The sequence below is a fragment of the Rhea americana genome, unplaced genomic scaffold, assembly GCF_003343005.1.
Source record: "Rhea americana isolate MKP2758 unplaced genomic scaffold, rheAme1 scaffold_30, whole genome shotgun sequence".
NCBI lineage: Eukaryota > Metazoa > Chordata > Aves > Rheiformes > Rheidae > Rhea > Rhea americana.
In genome coordinates this window covers 3,411,956-3,436,194 of record NW_028186424.1, presented here as the reverse complement: position 1 = coordinate 3,436,194, position 24,239 = coordinate 3,411,956, and the positions used below count along the sequence as shown (strand labels likewise).

Here is a 24,239-nt window from a genome sequence, read left to right as displayed (position 1 = left end):
CATTTGCAGACTGAAGTAAAAATGGTTGATGTTCATTTGATGTTCTTTTGTATCTTTATCCTCTGCTGTGGAAGTGAACGAATGAACAAACAAACAAAGATGCTTTAGGAGGAGCCTCTAAGTACACCAAGTCTTCAGGAAATATACTGTTACGGGAACAGTTTGAAGTAAATGGAAAGGCTGCAATAATCTTTCTGAACTTGAAGCCTTACCAATAGAAGAAAAGTAACTGTGCATTTGAAAGGAGTGCACAGGCTGCGTCRCTGTGCAGGGAGGCATCTTCAGAGAAAATCAGATTTGAATAGAAACTAGTGGGAAGTGTATATTYCTTCAGATGGTAAAATCAGTGAGAGACTCTAATATGCATACAGCTCGCTAGCACAGTAGGAAAAAGCCAGGAGCACAGGCCACGTTCCTTTTCTGGGGCTGCCGATGTTGCTGCGTCGTTACTACGTTCTGAATGCCCCATGGCTCGATAGCGCAAAGTGGAGCTGTCCTCCCTGGTCCCCTTGGCCCTGCGCGGAGAAGCTGCTGCCCTTCTCTGTGAAAAACCTGGCATGTCCGTGACCTGCAACCCAGCTCTTCCTGAGGCATAACCTTGGGGCTCGGATACTATTGCCGTGGGTGGCCGCACTACCAAGAGTGAAAAAAAWAAAGTAGTATTCATTTCAGATGTGAAAGATTGACAACTAAAATTACCGTGTAACAGTGTATCCTGTGTGATTGTGTCTCTCTATGTTGCATTGACCGGTTGGTTCTTAATTAAACAAAGTTAGATTTTATTTGCATGCTTGCTCTGCTGACAGAAAGACTGAGGGCATATTCCCTCCTTCTCCCAGTGCTGTTTCTAGCCTGGTATGACTGTTGCCTAAAACTAGGTATGAATATAAGAATAGCAAAACAGATTCAAAAATGTTGCAGATGAACTGCTTACTTTGAATTTCCAGGAAATRGGTAAGCAATCTTTTTCTTATACTTTGGTTAATAGGAAGGGCCTGTGTCCTACAGAGGACTTCCAAGACCTTTCCTCTGAAAGGTCCAGGTGTTTGTAAAAGTGAAAGGGAAAGAGGGAGAAAAGTAAGGCTATCTGTATCAATAGAAGTTGAGTTTTACTAAATCTGTTCACGTAATTCTTATATGTCTACCAGAGATGGGACTGTATGGCTCACAAAAAATAACTTACGCTGGCATGAAAGGCCTGCAAACAGAATCTTCCAAAAAGCAATGTGAAATTATACCTATGATATACCTATGATATACCTATGATAAAAATACTTTGTTCGGTTTTTTTGGCAGTATCATGAGAAGTCTTAACGTGATAATAAGAGTTACATAAAAGTATTAAGCAATAATGTGAGGTTTGTCTAGGCCAGACAGTCTACACAAGCCTTCAAGGTTATACTATGCATAAACTCYAGTTTTCTTTGGATTTCAATGATATTGACGTGCTATGTGTGCACAAGTTACCAAAAGTCTGTTTTTTGATTTTATGAGTTAATATGACTAGTAAAGAGTGGGGAGGTTGTTTAATCACCCAGTTAGAGAAYAGTATGTAATCAATTTTTTCTGTCATTTCAATGTTCTTATAATTAAAGAATGGAAAAGTAGAGCATTATGTTACATCAACAGTGAAGARAAAAAAATAAGTTGGTTCTTGATTAGCCGGGCAATAAATTAGCATATATGTTCCAGGTTAAGAACTAAACAACTTCATGTTTGTCTTACGGGATTTGGAAATCCAGGTTCTATGTGTTATCTAAATTTAGGAAGTTCTTTCTTGCAGCACATTGCTAGAAATTAAACATGTGYCATGTAGAGGTGAATAAAGTTTAGTATGTGGTCTGGCAAGAGGCATACTTATGTATTCATCCAAAATTTTTGTGCTGAATCCAGACCTTAGTCTTCTCTGAATCCACTTKTATTTCTTTTATCTTCAAAAAGGTAGTTAAGCAGTTGAATATATGAACTAAAGAAACTGTAAACAATGTGAAAAAAAATTATGGTTTTAGCCCTATGTGTAGCCCTGATATTTCTAGAAAGAAACTTGAAGGYTTTTATATATGCATGTCTTAAGAAATTAGGACAATACAGGAAATCAGAAGTTAAAATACGTTTTTTTTCTGGAAAGCAGTGGTTAYGTCAGACTTTTCTTATATGCTAAACCTTTTTAATTACTCACTTTTCTACTGACTTTCAAAAGGATTTGGCTCCCACTTAAACAGTGCTGGACACTTCTTAAAGAATCTCATTAAGCAGGCTTCTTCATCCAGATGTTGAGGCATAAATTTTGAAATTGGATTGGRTGTTCTTCTTGGCATTTTGGCCTTTAAAATAAATACATTTATCAATATCTGGTGCTTTCTGAACAAAGCGGTCTTACTATCTTGCTCTTCAAGGTTTAAGCACAGAGCATATCTATAATTGTGGACTTGTGTAGGATGGAAAAGCTCTCTGGAAGGCATGTTATCCAACAYCCTGCTCAAAGCAGGGCCAGTTAGAGCACACTGCTGAGGGCCTTGCCCAGGCAAATTTCAAACATCTCCAAGGATGGAGATGCCACAGACTCTCTGGACACCCTGTTCCAGTGTTTGAGCACCCTCATGGTATTTTTTTTTTCCTTTATATCAAGTAGGAATTTTCCATGTTGCAGCTTGAATCTGTTGCCTCTTGTCCTTTCACTTTGTACCTCTGCAAAGAGTCTGTCTCCATCTTCTCACATACTCATGTGCACACAGGCGTACCACTGTAGACATAGCTGTATGCAGCAATAACATCTCCTCTGAGCCTTCTTATGATTAAGTCGAGCTCCCTCAGCCTCTCCACGTGCGTTCAGCACTCCAGCCCCGGCTCTGGGCAGCCCTCCACTAGACTCCCTCCAACACAGCAGTATCGTTCTTGTAGTTGGGAGACAAAAACTGCCCTRCTCCAGATGCAGTCTCTCAGGTGATCAGTAGAGGGAAGGGTCACTTGTTTGGACCTGCTGGCTATACTCTTGCCAACACAAACCAGGATGTGCTTGGCCTTCTCTGCCTCAAGGGCATGCTGCTGACTCAATGTTTAACTTGTCCACCAGGACCCCTAGATCTTCTTCTGCCAAGCTGCTTCTAGCCAGTCAGCCCCAAGCTGTAATGCAGCACGGGTTCTTCCTCCGCAGGTGTGGYGCTTCGCATTTGCCTTTGCTGAACTTCTATGCGGAGAGTAGGTAGCAAGAAACAGCTACTTTGTCTTGTCAGGTGTAACATCCTGGGTCAAATTCTGTCCTGTGGAACAGCCTTGAGGGATTTGATTGTACAATGTACAGATTAGATSAGAGTTTGGTCTTGGAGGTCTTCAGGTTATAGTTGGTGTTACACTTGACCCAAGGTAGCTGCAGGCTGCCACTGAAATGAATACTTCTCCCCTCTCCACATCCCTAACTATATTTTTCTGTTCATTTTTCTTATATCCAGTTGTTCAGTGACAAACGCTGTTCAGCAATTTAAAGAACAGAAGGCCATCCTTCTTCTCTGAAAAAAACGACGTTATCTTTTGACCCAGAAAGCTTGAATGACCTACCCACAGCTGCATAAGCCGAGGCATGGTACAGAGAAGGATGAGGCCAGGACTGGACCTTTCCATGTCAACCCACAGTTACAGTGAACTAGACTGACGGTCATTTGATGTTTTACAATGTAATTTTGTTGGTCAACTCCTATGTTGTTGCTGGGTTTACAAATATTCCAGGAAGGTGTATAAAACAAAATTCATGGGTAAATAAATCATTAAGGTGTGTTAAAACCCTACAARTTATTTCAGATAGCTGCTTTAAACATACTATTAAATTTCATCTTAAAAATAGATTAGCTGACTGTGAAGATCACACTGAATATTTTTAAAAGTATGAGTAGCATCTAGAAATGTTTAGGGGRTAGCTAGTTGTGAGATGTCATTATATTCAAAGGCAAATATACTGATTTTTAACCTAAAATGCTATATATAATCATGCTCACAAGCTAAAGAGCTCAGAAACTGAAACCTTGTTAATTGACTGTTACYACCTTCTGTTGTGCGTTCACTCTTGCTGGCTTCAAAATCCATAAACTCGGCTGCTTGTGAAAGGGAGAAATCAAATGTTGCAGAAATACTGGCAAATATGTTGTGTATGAATTTTAGATTCCTAATTGATGAGACAGTGAAGCACGTGCCAAGACTTAATTATGAGTTTTGAAGATTGGTCCTTGCTGAAAAACTTTCAAGGATGAGTTCCCTGTTTCTCTAGAGCGAGACGTGTTTTGCAGACATGGAAAACTTAATAGGGAAGTGATATTATTGCCCCCTCCTTCCTTAATGAAAGGACACAGTGGTCATTAAACTTTCAGAAAATAAACCAAATAAGATATGTTTGTGAGATATTAAAGCACTGCCTCAGCTTACTCACCCCCAAATCAGGTCCTGTGGATGTTATGCTGCCTGTGAGCATGTGCATATTTTGTAGGTGTCATCTACCTCTCTCTGTATTTGTGCCATAGGAGGTAAATTGTCTTATTCCTCTTTTCTGCTACTTTTAACAAGTGTTTTTTTTTTCAAATTACCTAATGCATAGCATAGTTGAGCTAATTCAAAGCAATCCRTCCCTGCTTGTGCTTAGCTTGATGTTTGCTGCATTTGTTCAGATGGACTTCTGTGATCCAACATTAATTTGGATTTTATAACTAAATCATTGAGTCAATAAAATATATTAACTTTCTCTCTGACTATTCATTCTAATATAACAAATACTACATTGCTCAGTAGTCACAGTCCTATTTCAAAGCAATTAATTATTCATGGCWTCCAATATTTTACTATTTCTGGGATTGTTAACTGAGAAAAACCTGTCATTTTACTGATACCTCTCAGGAGAGAGTCCATCTGGACTAGCTATCTGATTTCCAGTCTTTTTCCCCAAAAGATTATAACAAACTCTCAACTGCCCATAGAAAGTCACCGTACATAGGAACGAAAGGTTTCAAAATAGTGGTATGGTGATGTAGTTGTATGGTTGTATATGTGGAGTAGGTGACTGTTTTTGTGGGGGTATGATTCGGAGTGCATTATCAGGGTTCATAATCAATCCATGAGTATCTGTAAATCAGGGTGGGATATCTTCATAAACAGACGTAGGAGCTCTGTTACAAGGTCTTGTCTCAGTTCTGGAAGTGTTAAAATTACTTGGCTTGTGCTTTTCCAGATGGATCCGTACTGCTTAATTCTAGACTTGATTTTGCATTTATTATTCSATACACTGGTAGGCTCCATGAGTTTAAGCAGCATAAAAACCCATTGCGAGTAACAGTTATCACCTAGAAAGAGCTTTTCTCTCCCCCCCCCCCAAATACCGTTGCTGTTGCTGTGCTGGGTTGCTGAAAGCCAGGACAGACGCGTTCCCACTAGAGCAGCGCGGCTCCGTAGCATCCCAGCTGCTGCGCTAGAGGCAGCGCTGCCAGGTTCAGTATCAGGTTATTCAGTGAAATCCATGCTAGAAAATCCTCTGCAAAGTGGGTGAATTTCGTGACTCCTGGGTCTGTGATAGCAAAGTTTGGGACCTCTTTGTGCTGGAAGCACCCATGGAGCGTTTAATTGTGGCAAAGAGCAGGACAACTTTAAAGGCTATTTCCAAAGAATTTTTTTCTCCTTTGCTTAAATTTAGGTAAGTAAGCAGCAAACAAGTATTCACAAGTATTATGTCACTAGTAATGAAAAAAAAATGGTGAAAAGCAGAATTTATTATCAGATTTCYCAAGACAAAATAATGTTTGAACTACACGTGTCCTCATAATTYTTAAAGTATTGCCTGTGGTCCAAAAATGGATAATACTGTTGAAGTGTTTTAAAACTATTTAGCTGGTATAAAATAAATTTTAGTACTAGTATTGAAAAACAATGAACAACATTACTTCTGTTCTCTGTTTAACAAATTTTCTGTAGCAAGTTTTGGGATAGAATACGAATGTGGAATAAGCCTCCCTAAAGCTGGTTGAGGGAGCCAGATAATGTATATGCTGAGCAAGAAGTATCTATGCAGTTTTTATATAAAAGACAATCTCTTATTTAGSATGATTTGATAAAATTTTGGGGGGAACGTCATGCAGTTTTAATGAAATGCTAATCTGGTCAGCTAGAATTCACAACAAGGCAAAATGCCTGCATTATGTTTATGCCCATTTAAGCCACATTTTGATAGCTTGCTTGGGATTTATTTTGACACAAGCTTTGGGTGGACTGAAATGTGTTTCTAAATCCTCGCCACCCTTTGCTGCGTTATAAAGTGATTTGTCCATCTGGTCTTTTCAGAAAGAGAAAAAAACCTCAGCAGTTGCTGTGCCTGGACAGCAAAGCTCCCAGGGAAAACCCTTCTGTTTTAGGGAAGTTGATAAAAAGGAAGGATTTAATTAAATGTAAGGAGAGCTGTTGAGTAGAACAAGCAATTAATGTAGATGCTTTCATTTTTGTAACTGAGATATATTTTCTCCTACAAGCATTCACACACATTTGTTTTCTGCACAAATAGATGAAGAGAAGGACTTTGATCACAGCTAGGAGGATCAAGTCCTGATCATGGTTTTATTTCCAAAAAGCTTTTTAATTAAGAGAAGTCATGCATTCATGCAGCATTCTAACAATGTAAAAGCAATTACATTTGCTATATTTATTATTCCCTGTAATTTCAGTTTCACTGTAATTGTTTAGTTGATCCTGTTCATGATCAACCATTAGTGACACTACATTTCTTAGAAACAGAAAAATTTTGACATGAGCATTTAGTGTGGTTTTGTATATTTAGATCATTTTCCTGTGTCACTTTAAATCTAGATTTGCAATGCTCTGTTTGATATGTCCCTTTGATGCTTTAGCCTCTGAGGTGGCTGAAAAATCGTGAATGAGAACTGAGCAAGTAGAGAAAAAGAAACCAAAATAATAACCAATTCTTTTATGGGAAGATACTTCATTTCAATAAAGACACGAGAGCGTAACGTGTACGCTTTTGTTTCCTCTGTTGCAGGTTGCCTTTTCCCGCAGGCGACAGGGTGACTTTTAATGGCAAAGAGTGCATCTGCCAGAAATGCTCCCTGCCCCCTTCTGGTAGCACCAGCCCTTTCCCAGTACAGAACTTGCGAAGTAAGTAAGGGGTTTTCTTATCCTTTTCTGTTGTTACTTTTTAACCTGCATGGGTTTAAAGAGGAAAATTTGCATCAATATATGCWACGAGAGCCTTTACCACTGTACTATGTAAATACAGTCAGGAAATCAAAAAGACTGCATAAATGCGGTCAATAAGTCAACGCAACACAGTCAAGTGAAAAAATATTTGGCAGCTTTTCAATAAGTCTGATATTAAAAAAAACAAAGTGGTGCCATTACAGCGTTAACAATCGACAGAAACACGCWGAACATTTGATTAAAACTAGTGTAAAACAAAATGTTTGGAGAAAAGGTGTGATGCAGATGTAAATATTTTTGAGGGTTTGGCCCAGCTCCAGCTAAAATAAAATCCAACACAAGATTTTATCATTCATATGTGTTCCAGGATTGATTCCAAAGACATCTGTGACATGGTTACGCATCTAAATACTATATGGTGGGTTGATACATGCAAAGTGACCCAGAGGGTTTCTGCATTGACCTCAGTAGTAAGGATGTAATATCAGAAGATACAAACCTAACAGAGTTGGAGAGCMGTCCTTTCACACTATACTTTTTACAGCAAAACAGATGTCTCATAGAGTTGTACTGTTCCTCTGAATTCTCGTTATTTGGTACTATGTTGATTTGTTCAGGAGAAGCTGCCACACTACAGCATTCAACCTCTGCCATTTTGACAGAGGAAATAAACAGCAACAGCAATTTAATTAAATGGCGAAGACAGACATCAAACCTTTTATTTTTAATGATGATCATACCACATCAAGCTGTATTCAGTGTGACTGAGGAGGGACCATATAAATTGCATTATCTTTATATATAAAGAAAAAAGCGCACTCCAGGGAGAAATATCTCTCCTTTTTTTTTTTTCTTTTCCTTCCGCCGCCCCTTCCTYTCTATGGAAATCTTCACCATCGCAGCAGCAGAGGCTGCTGTGTGAATGCAGTGAGAGGCACTGTACAGATTCCTCTCTTGCTGTTCTCTTTGAGTAGGTGATGGCCTTTTCTTTTAGGTGCTTTCTCTTGTCAAATACTCCACCGGTGGGTCATCCTCAGCCGCGAGTCTAATCCATCTTGGCTGGCTGCATTTGCCGATCAGTACTTTAATAGCCTGTCATATGTGTGTATCATCTTTTCTCATGGGAAAATCAACCTCAACTTTAATGGAAGTTACTTGCCTGCTTGAGTACTGGCAGAAGTTCATTTAGTTATCCAGTTGTCTGTGATGCAGAATCCTTTAAATGTACTTACTTTTGCCCAGTGTACAGCTCTGTCTGCCTAAAGATACAGTTGCTAAAAAGGTAGTCTTTTAGCTAGCCACCACCGCATCCAAGGGGCTTCRCATGTGTGACCCTATGGGGCTCAGAGGTGAGATGTCCAATTTGTTCTAGCACCCAGCAGAGATCAACTACAGTTACTATAATCGTACAGGTCTTGACTGTCACAGAACAGTGACATGGTCCTACATATACACCAATGCCATGAATGAAAATACAGTCAGCTGTCTTTCCTTTGAAGTCTGTGTTTATTTTTCAGGCAAATGATATGTAATAAACTTTATCATACGGAAGTATTTAAACCCCAAATGAGGCCAGCTTTAAATCTCATTAGAAATGGAGACAATCTTTCTACAGACTTCAGTAGAACTTGGATAAAGATCTTTGTTCAAAACTTTGATAATTTCTGCTGCACTTCAGGCTAGATTCCTAAAGGAATTTGATCTGGTCTTCACCTGTGACTGATCAGCTCTGCTTCCCAGAAGATCTTAAAGTGGTAGGAGCAAACTGGTAAATACCAAGGCTTCTCCAACAGCAAACTGAGGTCTGTATCAAGTAAATTGTGCCGTTATGTTGCCAGAATCCCAGGTAAATATCTTCCTTACCTGAGTAGACTATTTCCATATCTTGCATTTCCCCAGTTTCAGCCAGCTGACCAGAAGGAGCGGAGCTCATCTGCTGCAGCTTCTCCAGCAGAGCTCCGGGAGCCAGGTAGCCTTGGTGTGATCCATCCCTGGTGTGGGGAACAGACCGTTCACAGGAGCATTAAAGGGAAACRCTGTAGTCACAAATGCACATAGGTGCATGTGTCCGTGCAGACATCTATGCAGGTATATGCAGCAGGATATGTAAAATTCTGACCAATGAGAATATGCAGAAACTTGAGCCCATGTCAAAAAATATAGTAAAGAATTCAGAAAGCATTCAGAAAACAAAGAGAGTAGCGATATGTAATAACAGCTGTTTTTCCAAGCACTTCCAAGCACTTTGATCCTTAGGGTAACATCATGGTTTCAATAATGGTAGGAATAAACAAGCAGAGTCAGAAGCATCTTGGTTGAATTGTAAATTTGAAAGCCCCAAATGGCTATCTGTAGTTATACTGTGCCCTATGTGAGGCAATAAATGGCCTTTGTTTCTCCTCGTTTTAACAGTCTTCTTGAAAAAGAACTTGATGTTTTAAATGAACAGCTCTTTTTGTAAAAGAGAAGTAGTGCACAAAAGCATTGGTCTTCAAGCAAGCTGAGTCAAGGAGCRAATAGTACGTTGACCCACTGTTATGTTAGGTTTAGCTCTTGGCTTGTAATTTCAAGACACACACTGCACAGTGTCATTCATTGGCCTATTCAGCTCTGAATTCAGCTCAAGAATGCTTTCAAGAGATCTCTTGGGACTCRCTGAACTCCCAAAATCACTGCGCCTCTGACCAGCCCTTCTATTTTCATCTTCTCCATGTGGTTTTGACCTCTTTTCTGYATTAACATTTGGAAGAAACAAGGAATGTCAAATATTTGCCTTTTGCCTGAGCCCTTGAATTTTTTGTTATTGTATAAATACCTACCTACCTGTTTTGTTAAGTTTATAAAATGCTAGGTTTGAAAACCTTTTGTGGTGGTGATGATATTGAAAGAGTATTTAGGGAAGAATATCAGTATGTAGCAGCAAATTGATGTATGCTGCAGTTATTGGTTGAAATTAAGTGAGTCACTAAAGGATGCTACATCCAAACAGGAAGACAAGAACACCACATCAATACCACCGTTGGCATAGCAACCATGATATTTGTTTTTAATTATCTGGAACTTTACAGTGAAAACAGCAGTTAGGAACAAAAAGTAACACACAAAATGCTGCATCTCTCCCCACCCAAGCTTAAACAAGATGAAGGGTAAAATGATGTTTGAGTGCACAGTGTTGTATTAAACTTGTAGAATAAAACTTCAGCCAGTGAGATTAGATGAAATTAGATTACTAGATAAACCTCTGGTGCACGGATCACAAACAAATTTCTGATTGCAGTTAAAGAATAGATACTGAAGTATTTATTGTCTTCTGGGAAAAAATCCAGGCACACACCCAAATTCTTTCTTCTATTAGCAAATCTCAACCCTTCTGATCAGTACTGCACATGCCTTTGGGCTAGGCTTGATTCCACATATCRGTGCTCTACAGAGTAATGTCCGAGAGACATATTGCTACTCCCTTAATCCATTCCAAATCCACCAAAGGAAAATAAGAGCTATCYTGTATTGTTGTGTGCTCAGAAACTAACATTTACAATTGCACTTCCGTAGTGTCTCACTGGGGTCACATAATCAATTAAGTAGAATCTTGAATCAGAAAGTTTTAAAGAGAACTAGTTAAAACACTTTAATGAGATGCAAAATTTGGAGTCTTTTTTTAATAACTAGATAAATCTTTTTATGCTTGTGTCTATCTTCATGGAAGAGATGGTTGTTTTCTTCTCCAGCATCTCTAAATGACTCRTTAAGAATCTTCCAGGTTTTGCCTTTTTTCTAGCAAATTGTTGGTATACACGAAGAATTCTTCCAAAATAGATGGTTTCTTATAGGGTCATATAGAAGGTTAGAAAGATTACTGAAATACTGATGCTAGAATCACCGTCATTTGTCACTGTTTTTTCCACATATGCTGAAATTTTAACATTTTGTAAGAAAATTATGTTTTGAGAGAAGTCTACAAAGAGCAACAAGTGAATGAGAGATGAATCAGGGGGTTAGGGGTTCATTTTGGATATAGAGAACAAGGTTCAAATCCCTTGTCTAAACTGAATAATGAAAAGATTTCTAAGCAGGGCTGTAGCTTGCCTAGAGAGGACACTAGGTGTGGATTATTGGCATGGCACCYGAGAGTGAATTTGGCTTTTGGCTTTTTCTTGCATAATCAAAAGCATTTATTGTTTGAAAAAATAAAAAAGGGGGAAAAAATCTTACTCTGAATTATTTTTTCTGGGGAGTATAGAGCTACCTCATGTATAGCTTGCTTAATCAATATAGTTTAGCCTGTGTTGTTTTGCATTTAATTTTCCTTAGAAATATTTGGAGCTTTATGTATGTGATTTTATATAAATAATAAGTACATAGTCAGCCATCCCTTTTACATGTTGCACACCCAGTATCACCACTACTCAGGAATTTGTAAAGCACTTCAAGTTTTGGTGTATTTTGCCTGGTTGTAGAAGATCACATCAGAATTTCAGCTTGTTTTTTTTTTTTTTTCTTATAATTGAGATAATTTTGAAATGTGAGTTAAACTCTTAGAATCAAAGTCTAATAAGAAGAATCAATTATTCATTTTAATCTCAAGACTTTTAGGTCTTTTTTGGGGCTGGGGTATGATATGTGAAAATCTGATGAGCAAGACTTCATATTTCTTAAAGGCAGTGTAAGTGAGTTAAAGTAAAACCTAAATCACTAGGAAACCTAAGACGCTGTTTCTTTTCCTTTGAATGAGTCACGTCTTTCAGCAGCATTAGGCCTGTACCACTTGTCATCCACCGGTGAATAGTCAGCAGTGAGCTTTGGAGCCTGCATGAGCTGTTACTATGACACCAAGGGACTCCTGTACTGCAGTAATTCGTGTTTTTGCATGATCATTTGAAGTATGTGATTTGCTTGTACTGGATTTTTCTCTTGCAGATTGTGGGGGCTGTGGTTCAGAAATAAAAAACGGGCAATCACTGGTTGCTTTGGACAAACACTGGCATTTGGGCTGTTTTAAGTGCAATACATGCGGCAAGCTRCTGAATGCAGAGTACATCAGCAAGTAAGTTGAGCAGAGGAGCTCAGGGCATCTTCACTCATTTTCAGTAGGTTTTTTTGCAACAAAGGGTTTAGTTCAGTGTTGCGTATCCTTTAATTTTTATTTATTGCTCTTTGGGTTATATAAAAGATTAGAGATTGTTATCTCAAGTGTTTTCTCTGTATGTTTTCCATTAGAAGGATGTCAGATTCAGATTGAATTTAACAACAGCAGTGGGAGTCAGGAAAAAGCACACGCGGACCAAGCTCTGTGTCAGCACTCGGCTCAGGCCAGTGAGATACAGACCTTTCACTGGCCAGGGCAACAGGGATTCACTTCGCCTTTAGAGAAGTATGTTTGGTGATGAAATTTTCCTAAACAACAAAATAACTCAGTCACCAATGTCCTATATTTAGTAATGACGGAGTTTCAGAGCTGTCATCCCACCAACATTCAACAAGTCTTTGGATTTACATTAATACAAGGATAACATSTGATTTCACAGCCTGCACTGGACTGGATTAAAAAAATCTTTAATGCAGGGTGTTATTAAATAAAGTTTTGCATTATCTCAAATTCCATGCTATTCTGTTGTTTTTCAGTACAGTGCTTTGCTTGTTATTCAACAAAAAAACACCCTAAATTTTAAAGATTTAGTTAGTTCAACTCTTTGAAAAATAGTTAAATGCCAAACAAAACAACTCAAGAGAAGAAACATCCCTGCTTCAATTATTTCAATTAATTATTGTGATAACTTATGGGTTAGTCTCTAAGCAATCCAACTTTTATGCTATAAAATTATTTTTTATGTTTCTCTAGGGTAATGTCCACACAAATTGTGCATGTGCTAATAAATCTGTCTGATGGTGGGCTCTTTCAGCATGTTATGCACTCATACATTAAACATACTTAGTTATGTTTAATTTGTATTTTCAAGTTGCAGAAAGAAATAACTCCATTTTTTCATCAGTAATTTTTTTCATTCATCGATCTAATGAGCTAAATATACAATTTTGATAGATTTTACTTAAAACATCTCTCTTTACCTCTTCTAATTAGAATAAACCTTTTAGAAATGCATAAGTTAATCTCCTAGTATGTCTCTGAAGTAGCAAATACTTTAATAGATGACAGCACTGAGGTGTATATCTGACTTGCCCCATAATAGGAAGCAAATTAACAGATGGATTAATTTCAGAGTAATAACACAAGCATTCTTGTTCTAATTGTTTAGAATAAAAGCTCAGATTCTCATTTTTAGTCTTTGAATATTTAGATTATACACTGTCTTAAATCACTTGTGGTGGTAAAATACTTCATGCATGAACATACTGCAACATGTTTCTGCTGTTTATGTTGAATTCACATAATTGTTACTGGATGCTATGGAGCAGGTTAACGAGACACTTAAGCCATTACTACCTTTAACCATGCCCTGCCAGGAACCTCAGTAGACTTAAATATTAATCAAAATAATCAGGATAGCCCACTGAGAAATTACTGTAYGCAGACCAAGCAGAAAGTACAGTTAGATGTCAGGTAAAGAAGAAAAGAATAATATGTAGAAATAGTTATTTCTTCCAGGGAATGGGAAACATGGAATAAGTTGATGGGTAAGACTGTCAAAGCAAATGGTGTCAGGTCACGGGTCTGAGATACAGTTTAGTGTTGTGACTGGGAGGGAAGAGATTACTGAATTTGATGACAAAGCAGTAACATGAGATTGTGGTGTACTTGGAAGGGGGGAGTCAGATATGGGCAAACAAGTATTTCTTATTYGTTAACAGTTCAGTTTGTTTAAAAATTAGTAGATACTGGATTTTGGAGGGGGTAAGTCCATAAGCACTGTCTGTTGAAACATTAACAAGCTTCAGCCATATAATCAGCCAGACAACCTAATCTCCGTGTTGCCTGTCATTTTTCCCTAGGGATGGCATTCCATACTGTGAAACGGACTATCATGCAAAGTTTGGCATCAGATGTGACAATTGTGAAAAGTATATCACAGGAAGAGTGCTTGAGGTAAGGAGACTATTTTGTTAGGTCTTACCGGTTTGGGGGTTAAGATGATAGCTTGGTTCAATCTTTTCTGTTCATGAGTTCAGACAACTTGGGGCGTCTCATAGGAAGGCTGATTTTTCTGCCAGAGAACAAACTGCTGTTAGTCATACACCGACTTTTAACTATTCCAGAAGTGGGCTGTATAAAAGATTGAGAAGCAAACGTAAGGAATCAGTGAGTCCGTACTCACTGGCACAGAGCAGCATAGTATTAGTGCATGGGGAGCTTTTCATTGTCAAATATTTTTATAGACATCTTAGGAAAACAGACTTCTAAGAAGGGATTTGAAAGAGTATAAGGACACCTTTTTAGCTATTTACAGGCGGCTCTCTCAAGCGAGAGACACAAATGAGGACAAAATACAGAGTCTTCAAAAACGTAAGAGGTGACCAGTGGAAGCTGCTGTATRTTTTCAGAGGAGACATCAGCCTTTTGACATTGAGTAAAAAGTAGTATGTGGGGGTGGCTTTARAAGCAAGGCCAGTTGCCTCACATTTGATGTGATGAAGAAGAMGACAGGTGGATGCAAAGAAAAGAATGACGAGGTCAAATTTGGAGTGTGCTTACTCATAGCAGGTCACAGGGAGTGATGAATATGCAGATTGGAGAAGAACAAAATTTCCAGTTTCACYGATCACTCTTGTCTTCATACTGCATACATGTTTTTCTGTCCTGGTTCTTCACTGTCTTGCAAAATCTGTACAGAAAAGATCTTTTTATTTGGTAGAATTTACTCCTAGTTTTTGGTTAAACAGTTGGTTAAAAAATGGCATGTGGTAAGAAGTCGTTAAGAACTAGGCCCTTGTTTGGCTCTGTGGCTGAAGAAAAGAAAAAAGGTTAAACAGAAGTTGTGCGTAGTGACAGTGCTCAGTTTGATTTGTGGGATCTGGGGGTACGTGTATCTGTATCTATTCCCTCCAGTTGCTTGGAGATAGCATATTGAGCAGCATGACAGAATTCCTTGTTTTTAATGTAGATGGGCCACAATAAACTTGAGGAAAGATCATTCTTTAAAGATTCAGTGGGAGTTTCTCCATAACCGGTTATGTATGTCATTTCCAGACAAGCAGCAGAATATCCTCTGCCTGTTTGTAATTCCAGGTGATGATTTTGGTTAGGGTGCACTTGTGTCCCCACTTCTGCCTCTCTCCCAGTGATGCCCTCATGAAAACATGACAGTCTTCTCATTTTGATACTGGTGCAAGCTGGGAGTAACTATGATTGAAGTCAGTGACGTTAAACAGTGGAAAAAAACACCAATGCAAGAGGGATAAGATCCTGAAAATGAAAAGAAGAGCAGATAAGTAGGAGAAAGAGGACTCTTGCAGTTTGTAAAAGCACAGCGGTGTCAGAAAATGTCTCTAGCAAATAAGCAAGATAGGATGAAGTTAGTATGAAGCAGGCAGTGAGCATGCACATTGATCTTCAGTGGTTGGAGTYTTGTTGTAACAATCGAGGAACTTTATGGTCTGTAACTTTCTTTCCATAAAATACTATAGAAGTGGTTGGTGTGTGCAATAAAACTAATGAAGTATAAATATGGATTAATGTCCTGTATCCTGTAAGGTAACTCTTGAAATGGCTACTGAGCTTCATAGTTACTAGTGGAGAGCAGTCAGATGAGCAAATAGCATGTGCACCTCAGTTCATTAGGAGGCTAGACTAAAATTCATGACTTAAGCAAACAGATTTGAAAGAACACAGAGCCTGTTTCCACAACTAACTAATTGTTAAATCATTTGTTGTTCATTTGCAGCAGACAGACTTATTCTGAAGCCTTGGAATTAGGGATGATCTCTTTGGTCTCTCTAATATCTACCTCAGTATTTACTTGTCACCAGTCAGGTTGCTGGTCTGTTTACGTATCGTGTGGTCAGAAGGACAGAAAAAAGAAAAAGTAGCCCTGGTTGCTATAGATTTTAGAGGATTTTYGTGGAATAATCTGGAGATTCACAGAAAGAATAGGGCAAATACAGCAATTACTGTTTAAGAGGGGGAAAAAACTTGATGGTGATGCGGACTAGTCTCCCAAGGGAGCTGCTACAAGCCATCACTTAGATCATATTAAAACTAGATTGGACAAGGCACTGGAAAATCTACGTTAGGGAACAATCCTGCAATGACAAAAGGAGCGGCTATATGACCTAATAGGATTTTTTCCATCTCTGATTTCTGTGATAATGTCAGGAGGACAGCTGCTTCCACAATTATTCTGTGCCCAGATTTTTAACATTGCCTCCTTTTCCAACACTTGTTCATTTTCAGTGTTTATTCAGCAGAGGAGGAAGGGAGAGTCAAGTAGTGTCAATTACTGATAACTTGTAAAAATACAGCTGTTTTTTGTAGATTGCCAGCCAAATAAAATGATGATTTGGTTACTTAAATTCTTCCTTCAGCCCATTCGCTGAGGATCAGATCCATTTCATGAAGTAAATGGACTTAAACACAGGACAGTTCTGTTTATCCCTTTTCTTATTCTTTTTTTTCCTCCTCAGTTCACTCTTCCCTGGGAACTTGTACTGAAAAAGCTACAAAAGGGGCTAAGCAGGGATGTACTTTATAGTTTGACTTAAACAAAGAGTAGTGCAACTGAAAAACTGTTAGAAGGGGGAGAAAAAAAGTTTATTGCTTATGGTGTAACTCCGTTCCAAATTCAGAAATCACTAACGTGAAACGATGCAGAAAATAAACATATCTTAATATACTAAGCCATTTCCCTTTTGTCATGCTGTAGTCTATTTCTCCGCATCTGGCACTAAAAATATTTTTTTTCTCTTTTTCTATATCACAAACATCTATTTATTAATTAAAATCTCAACTTGTGCTAATAAGCATGTCATAAAGGTAGGCAAAATAAATGTAACTGCCTTTCTAAAAAAAATATACTATGTTCCACATGATGATTCAGAGCCTTGTACAAACCTCACAGAAGACAATTCCCATTTATTTCAAAATTTTTAATCAATCTTTTAGTTTTGTTTTTCCAAGAGGAGGTATATGCAGATTCTCTACCTGCCAGTCCTCCCCACACCGTGGGCTTTGCGAAGGACTAGAAGGCTGAGTCTCCTCTTGGTCCACAGCAACGGTGCGGATGGGCAGGGTATGCTTCCAAGGAACGGGGAAGTATTAGTGGGTTTGCCATTTTAGGGATAACCTGAAAGGAGTGATCTAAAAAGTCCGTGGGTCAAAGCAGTGTCTGCTTGGATCACTTGGATCACAGCAGCCGCTAAATACAGGGCTGCTGTGTGCAGTAATAGGCCAGAAGGAAGAAGCAACGTYGTGGCCAGTCAGGTCTCAGACGACAGAGATTCACAACAGTCCTTCTTATCAGGGTCCATCAAGACAGACAAGATACAAATCTTGGCTATTTCCTCATCTTTGGTGGAAATACTCAGTTGTAAAACCCAGAGAACAGCCATGCAAAGCTTTGTTTTTGTGTATTGCTTGCTCCAGTTTTATTGTCAGACTTGAATATGTAATAGAAATCTAGAAGTAGGCTGGCTCTTTGATATTGTAGACAGGCCTGGACTCTCTCTTTCAGAAAGTGACCCACCTTAAGAAAGAAAATTGTTTTGTTTGTTTAGTAAATTACTGTTTGAGAAAAGATCCAAAAGTCAAAACCACTTATAGAAGCTTTTTCTCAAAATCAAAGCCAGGATGTATTTGTATGGGATCAGCGTGTAGTTACTAACTCTTCTGATGCAGATTGATTTTCAGCTTTTTAGATCTTCTCCCTTTCTTTTGATGAACTCCATAAAAAATTTATAGGGAACAGTCTTAGTTCCTCTGAACTTTTATTTCTCTAAACTGAACAAACCAAATTCTCCCGTTCTCTGCTCATAAAATAAGCTCCAGGCTCTTCTGACTACGCTGGTAGGCCTGCCCAGCGCCTGTTCCCATCTGGGATCAACTTCTCTCAGCATGGACAGCCTTTTCCTCCAGGTGATGTCTCACCACTACCTTGTGCAAAGATAGTAGCCGTCCTTCTAAAGGAAGCACCTTACCTGGCACATCTCTCGTTGAGAGTGTCTTTTCTGAGGCTGTGTTACAGTCACAGCTCATAGTAGGATGTGGCTTGGGGGTGTTTCTCTTCATCTGTTGTTTCAGCTAAAGATTTCTGAGTTTGTTAGAGGAAAGCTTCATACCCAAGGATTACCTCGTGGGAATGGTTCAAGGGCAAATGCATTACAGATTGCGAGGTGGCCAGGTACTACTGCTTAGGTGGGGAACTGAAACACAGCCCTTGCTAGGTGGAGCTGCCTGGTCCCTGCCCTCCGTGGCTCAATGTAACAGTCGCTGATAAACAAGCCCATTTTCCTTCATTGCTTGTTGGTGTTTTGAATTTCATGTGAATAAAAGTTTACAGTGTACAACGCTGGAGGATATGCTTTACAAAAGGTCTCTTGGGGCTGATTTGTATGTAACCCGATTGCTTCTTTAAGCACCATGGCATATTTTCTGCTCCAGACTAGACTTCTCCATGGTTAAGACTTAAATATGCCCTGCAGGAGCTGATGGAAATGGCCCTGTCATTTGCTTAAACGTGCAGATGGAGTCCAGCTGCTGTATCTGGCATCCTGCAAGGCAGCCTGGTGCTCAATATATGCAGGGGAAGAAAGGGTTAACATTTTTCTGTTTTACATTTATGTGTAAATGTCTAGGAAAGCATAATCAATATTTATTTAAATCTATTAAACATAACTGTATGTTGCTTTAAAATGAGGGACCAAATGCAATAGGCACTAGACAGGGATGATACTAAAAATGTCAATTAAAGACTAGAGACTAGATATGTCAATTAAATACCAATTATACCTCAGTGAATTATTAATTAAAAATGAGTCTTTGTTTTGTAGTTTGTTTTTTTGCTTGCCCTAAGGTTGATCTGTTCTTGTTTGCAGCCACATCTACTTTGTAAATCAATAGCTTTTCCCCTACCGAAGTCTCAGTGTAGCACAGAGACGAGACTAATTCCTTGCAGCAGGGTGTGCAAATTTCTGCCTGCAGTGTGGAATAATGGTTCATTCTGAAATGTCTGTTATCCTGCTGTTTCACTAACAACAAAACACAGTGATGTGTGAAAGGTACTTCAACAGCTTATAATATAGGCATTAATATTGAAGCAGGCAATAAAAGGGGCTCCTTCTACATGAACAAAGTGTTTCCTATAGCATGGACAACCTTGAAAAGGCTGTCAAAGCAGCAAAGGGATCTAAGTCTCACTACTAATCCTCAGTTAGAAACTGCTCTCTACGCCAGTTTTCTCCCATCGCGAGAGAAGAAAAGGAAAATTGTTGGGAAAGATACATCTACATAAATCAACTTTAGCTCTTGCAAAAGGAAACCAGCTAAGGTAGGAAATACTAACTAGCATTTTCAATGAATAATGTTTACTGAGATGTAACACATTTTGCAATTTGAGAACAGTTTCTGTTTTGATGCCAGTTGCATTCATATGGGGCTGCTTGTTTGCAAAAGCAGGTTAATCGTCATTGCATCGTGTCTGAATTTGGCTGGGTAAGTGTTAAGTGGCAATCAGTTGAATTAGACTGAGTATTACAAACACAGATCATGGTATCTTTTTGCTTGAATACAGGCATAATTAAAGGTATTATCAATAAGCACAAAAATAGCAGTGAAAATGCATTTGACCTTAGCTTTCAGCCTTTACTTTTCTGTTAATCTAGTTCTAACATCTTGCTTTTATTCACCTTATTTTTCTCCCACCCTCATCTTTCCCTCCTTCAACAGCCTCTTCTCCCCAAAAAAAGATACAGAGCTCTACCTATCTGTATTTATTATCTAAACTATTAAAAACTCACAACTGTTGACATGTCAGGAAAACCTAATATGTACTAAAAAGAACTCTTTGCATAATTAAAACCTTGTAAGTCTGTTTTGGGGATTATGTAGTAAGAGCTCTGAATAACAAATTTGTTGATAGCTTAACCTGTACATTTTTTACTAAAGTAAGAGATTCTGTAACGTATTTCTGAATAAAACAGAAAAAAAAAAAGTTTAAAACTTGAAATAAACTGGTTGGTATTGAAGTAGGAATGAGCATTTTAGGGCATTCTTTTTCTTTCCAGTTCCTGCTTTCTTYCCTGTCAAGGTTTCTCTTGTATGTATGGAAAAGGTCTCTGATAACATTGCTGTGCACTTGGGTCTGTGTGGGTTTGTGTGTGTTAGAGGGACTTGGAACATAGTTAGACTCTTGAGCCTAGAAGACAGGAGACTGATGTCTACTGCTTCTCATTATGCAAAAGTGTAACATTATTAATCAACTAAGATAGTTTAGCATCAAAACAGTGATTTCAGTAGTCACCTTGTACTATTTGAACTTCAAATACAAACTGCATACAGCGTGCCCATCAGAGAGCCTTTCTAAGCAACATGTTGCTGTGGCGATGCATTCACTTCTCATATGGTGTACTATTATCTGCCAGCATTTGAATCTATTGACAATGTGAAATTCTGCACTTTTGGGTTTTCGGTTCCTCATCATTAAGCTTTGCGTATTTTTTTTTTTTTTGGTGGTCTTCTGATTTGTGCCTCAAGCACACTGAAGGCAGCCAGGGTTCTCTGCAGTGCCCTGTAACACAACCACGACCTAGCCAAAAACACAGCAGCCTCCTTTCTAGCTCTCTCCAGTGGCATAGGATTTAGCTTTGTCTAGCACTCTTAAGCGCACTTACCATAATTGGCTTTGCTGATAAAGTATCTCCAATATATTCCAACCTGCATGAAAATTGTTGTGTATGTCTGTTATTTGCAGGAAAGCAGGYTATGTGACTCATTTCTTGTATCTTGAAGATGTTTCCTCTGCCAATCTTCAGCATTTCTTATGCTTCTTTAAATTTCTTTTTCACCCCAAAGTAAGAGCCTTTGAATTGTACTTTGAGCCTAAAATGTGTTGAGGAATCTGAAACTAGCACCTGGTAGCAGCATTTCAGATCCTAGTCTGGGACCTAAAATTTGGAGTTCCAAAATACCAGCCTTTATTCAGACACATAATGAGAGACAGCTTCTGCCCCCAGATGTTTGCAGCCTGGATCACTGCGACCAACATGAAAAGAGCAGTGAAACAGCAAAGTGCCCTGAATGACGCATCAGATTAGCTGTACTTCTGACTGTGTTGACTTCCATTTGATAATATGTATGATAATAATATCTCTCCAGGACTGTACAATGTTGGTTGCCATTTCATTCTTCCTGTCTAAAGTGGGTGGGCTAAAACCACAGCTGCAAAATTGAGGCCAAGCCATCTTTCTCCTTCTTCACTCCCTCTCCCTGATCAAGGGATGGCAAAAGTGAGAGCCAGCTGCAGCTTGTGTTGGCCTATAAGTGGGTTTTAAGGAGTGGGAGAGAAAGGTTGAAAAGAAATGAAGGAGATTGTTTAGCAAATGGAAAACAGAAGCCTCTTAAGTCTCAGTGGGTGGCAAGAAAAAAATGCAAACCTGAGTAGAAGACAAAAGGAGCAGCTAACTCATTACGTAACAAAGACAACTGAGTGCAAAATTAGTGACTTTAGGCATGTCAGACCATTTTGGTTTACAGGACCATATACTAGATTCAGCAGAAAAAGTACTATTGGTCTTTCTCAGCTTGTGCCTGTGTGCAGCAGGGCTGAATTTGCTCCTGTGAGTCAGAACTTGTTTRCATATGTTACAGAATGAGATTGGAGTTATAACAGTCCCAATTTTTTCAAATATTTCTTTTTCTTAATTATTTCCTTTAGAATTCTTGTCTTACTTTTGTATTTCTCTCCCAAGCATTAGAAAATTCTCTTTTTGAGAATCCAGTATATAGTAAGTTACTATCATTCTAAGATAAATGTCCCTGCTGGTACATTTGATTCTGCACTTTATACCTGGAAGAATAAAGAGTGTGTGGGAGGCAGTAAAAATGACTCAGATGTGGGTGGGAAGTCTCAAGGCTCTGCAAAGTAAAGGGGGATGAGACAGAACGAAGACAATACGAAATAACTGTACATGTGAGACAGCTAAAGCTRTAAGTAATGCTGCACATGCATGTGTTGAATGTTTCAAATGACTCTTTCTTGGCATCTGGTGGGATTTCAAATGAATCCAATAAAAAGTCRAGGAGAGGATTGATTCACAACATTGCACTACTTTTATGCTGGTGTAAATYGCATTGAAAACAGTTCGTTTGCCCTGGCACACTGCTGAAATGACTCAGTGGTGAGTCAGGCCCACGGTGACTAAGAGAATTAATAAGAGCTATCCTTCACATTAYTCTCTGTCTCCTCTGTAAACTTTTCTCTCCTCAGCACTCTTAGATAACATAGTAAATAGGTATTTTGCTGGCTACCTCTGCCTCAATAATGTTGCCTGTCCCTTCAGACCCAGTAGATGTCGTGACAGCTGTTTACTAACCATTACTGTATACAACTGTTCCTGAGTAATCCTTCCAGTTCTTCTGAAGCATATGCAGAGGTCTGGCCTTACTGTAAATGTGAATGAGGATTGCATGTGGTTACACTTAAAGCTAGTGACTGAGCAGAGTGTTCTACTCCAAGCAGCAACAGTCATCTGATTCTCTGGGCATCATCTGCCTTATTTGAAAATGCTGGGTAGAGTCTAGTTCATGGAACCAGCATAGTCCACATAATGTGTCGTGGTGTCGATGCAATGGCAGAGTTTAAATGTGGCTGTTTAACAACACCTGATGGTGCTGCACTATGCGCCTTCTACGTCCTGCTCCAGGGATTAGAGCATTTGCCAGAAAGGCAAACACCTGAGCCTGTAATATTGTTCGATCTTTAGTACTGAACCCACATCCCACAACCCCATGTTGATGCTATGGCCAAGAATGGGAGAGTTGTATGACCAGGTGGGCAGTAAGTAAAAAGAACTCAGAAGCTAGAACCCTAGCTCAGCCTAAGTMACTTGGCTGCATTTACTTACAGAATTAAATCTGCATAAATCAGTGCACTGCCTGATTGCATCCGAAAAGCTGAAGTGCTCAAGTGCTGTATCTCATTCAAAAACTTTATTGAACATCATAAAAATAAAAATCTGAAGTTCCTTTTTTAMTATCTGTATTTCTTTATCTGTTTGCTATACATTTCAACCACCCAAGGAAAAAGAACAGTTCATTCACATAATAATGTAGTRCCTTGGTAAAAACATTCATTTTAGAAATGAATGATGAAGTAAAAACATGACAAATTAAATATCATTTAAAGGAGTTCAGTGGTTTTCTACTGTTTTTGATTTGCTTATTCCATAAAATTTTCCATTTAAGGTACATGCTTCTCAATATTGAATTTAAAATGATAGATAATGAATTTTCCTTACTCAGGTTAAGGTGCTCTTTGTCTCCCCAGTTCCACTCATATTAATCCATAGATGTAGGTGAAAAGCAGTAGATGATTAATTTTCCAAGGAGTTATATCTTGATTTGGTGTTATGTTTTAATATGGCATATATCAGGCACATCTTCACTTATTTCAGTGTGTCTTGTGTTCATTTATCAGTGCTTGGAATTGGATGTGGGATATCTGGGGTCCTGGTTTATAGCTAAACCTGAGAGGACAATATGCCCTGGCAGCAATGAAGGCTGGATAAAGGGCTGTCTCAACAGCCCATAAGTTGATAGAAATGRTTATTTAGTGCTCATTAGACCACATCCAAACATTGCATCCAGTTTTGTACTGGAGAACCAGAAAGAGATCCACGACTGCAGCAAGTTCAGCAGAGGACCACCAAAACGGTTGGGGGCTGGAGTGCATGTCCTGTGAGGAGAGGCTGAGGGAGCTGGGCTTGTTCAGCCTGGAGAYGAGAYAGCTTCAGGGGAACCATTTCTGCAGCTTTCCCTTACCTGCCAGGAGGTCATCAAGAACCTGGAGATAGGCTCCTTGCTGAGGCGCATGGTGGGAGAACAAGAGACAGCTATCATAATTGAAACAGGGACTGTTCTAACAGGATAAAATGAAAAAAAAAAAAAAAAAAAAAAA

The 24,239-nt window shown here is 38.8% G+C and overlaps 1 protein-coding gene across 7 annotated transcripts in view; it reads left to right on the top strand.

Annotated features, from left to right (window-relative positions):
- Positions 1-24,239, top strand: part of ABLIM2 (actin binding LIM protein family member 2) — a 141,129-nt gene that overhangs the window by 55,192 nt on the left and 61,698 nt on the right. For all 7 annotated transcript variants that reach the window (XR_014896430.1, XM_085309616.1, XM_085309617.1 and 4 more), the window contains exons 4-6: positions 7,022-7,137; positions 12,097-12,223; positions 14,128-14,221. Coding sequence is in view for 6 of the 7 variants with exons in the window: in XM_085309616.1 (XP_085165742.1) it covers positions 7,022-7,137; positions 12,097-12,223; positions 14,128-14,221 (337 nt within the window). In the remaining variant the exon portion in view is untranslated. The remainder of the gene's footprint in view (positions 1-7,021; positions 7,138-12,096; positions 12,224-14,127; positions 14,222-24,239) is intronic.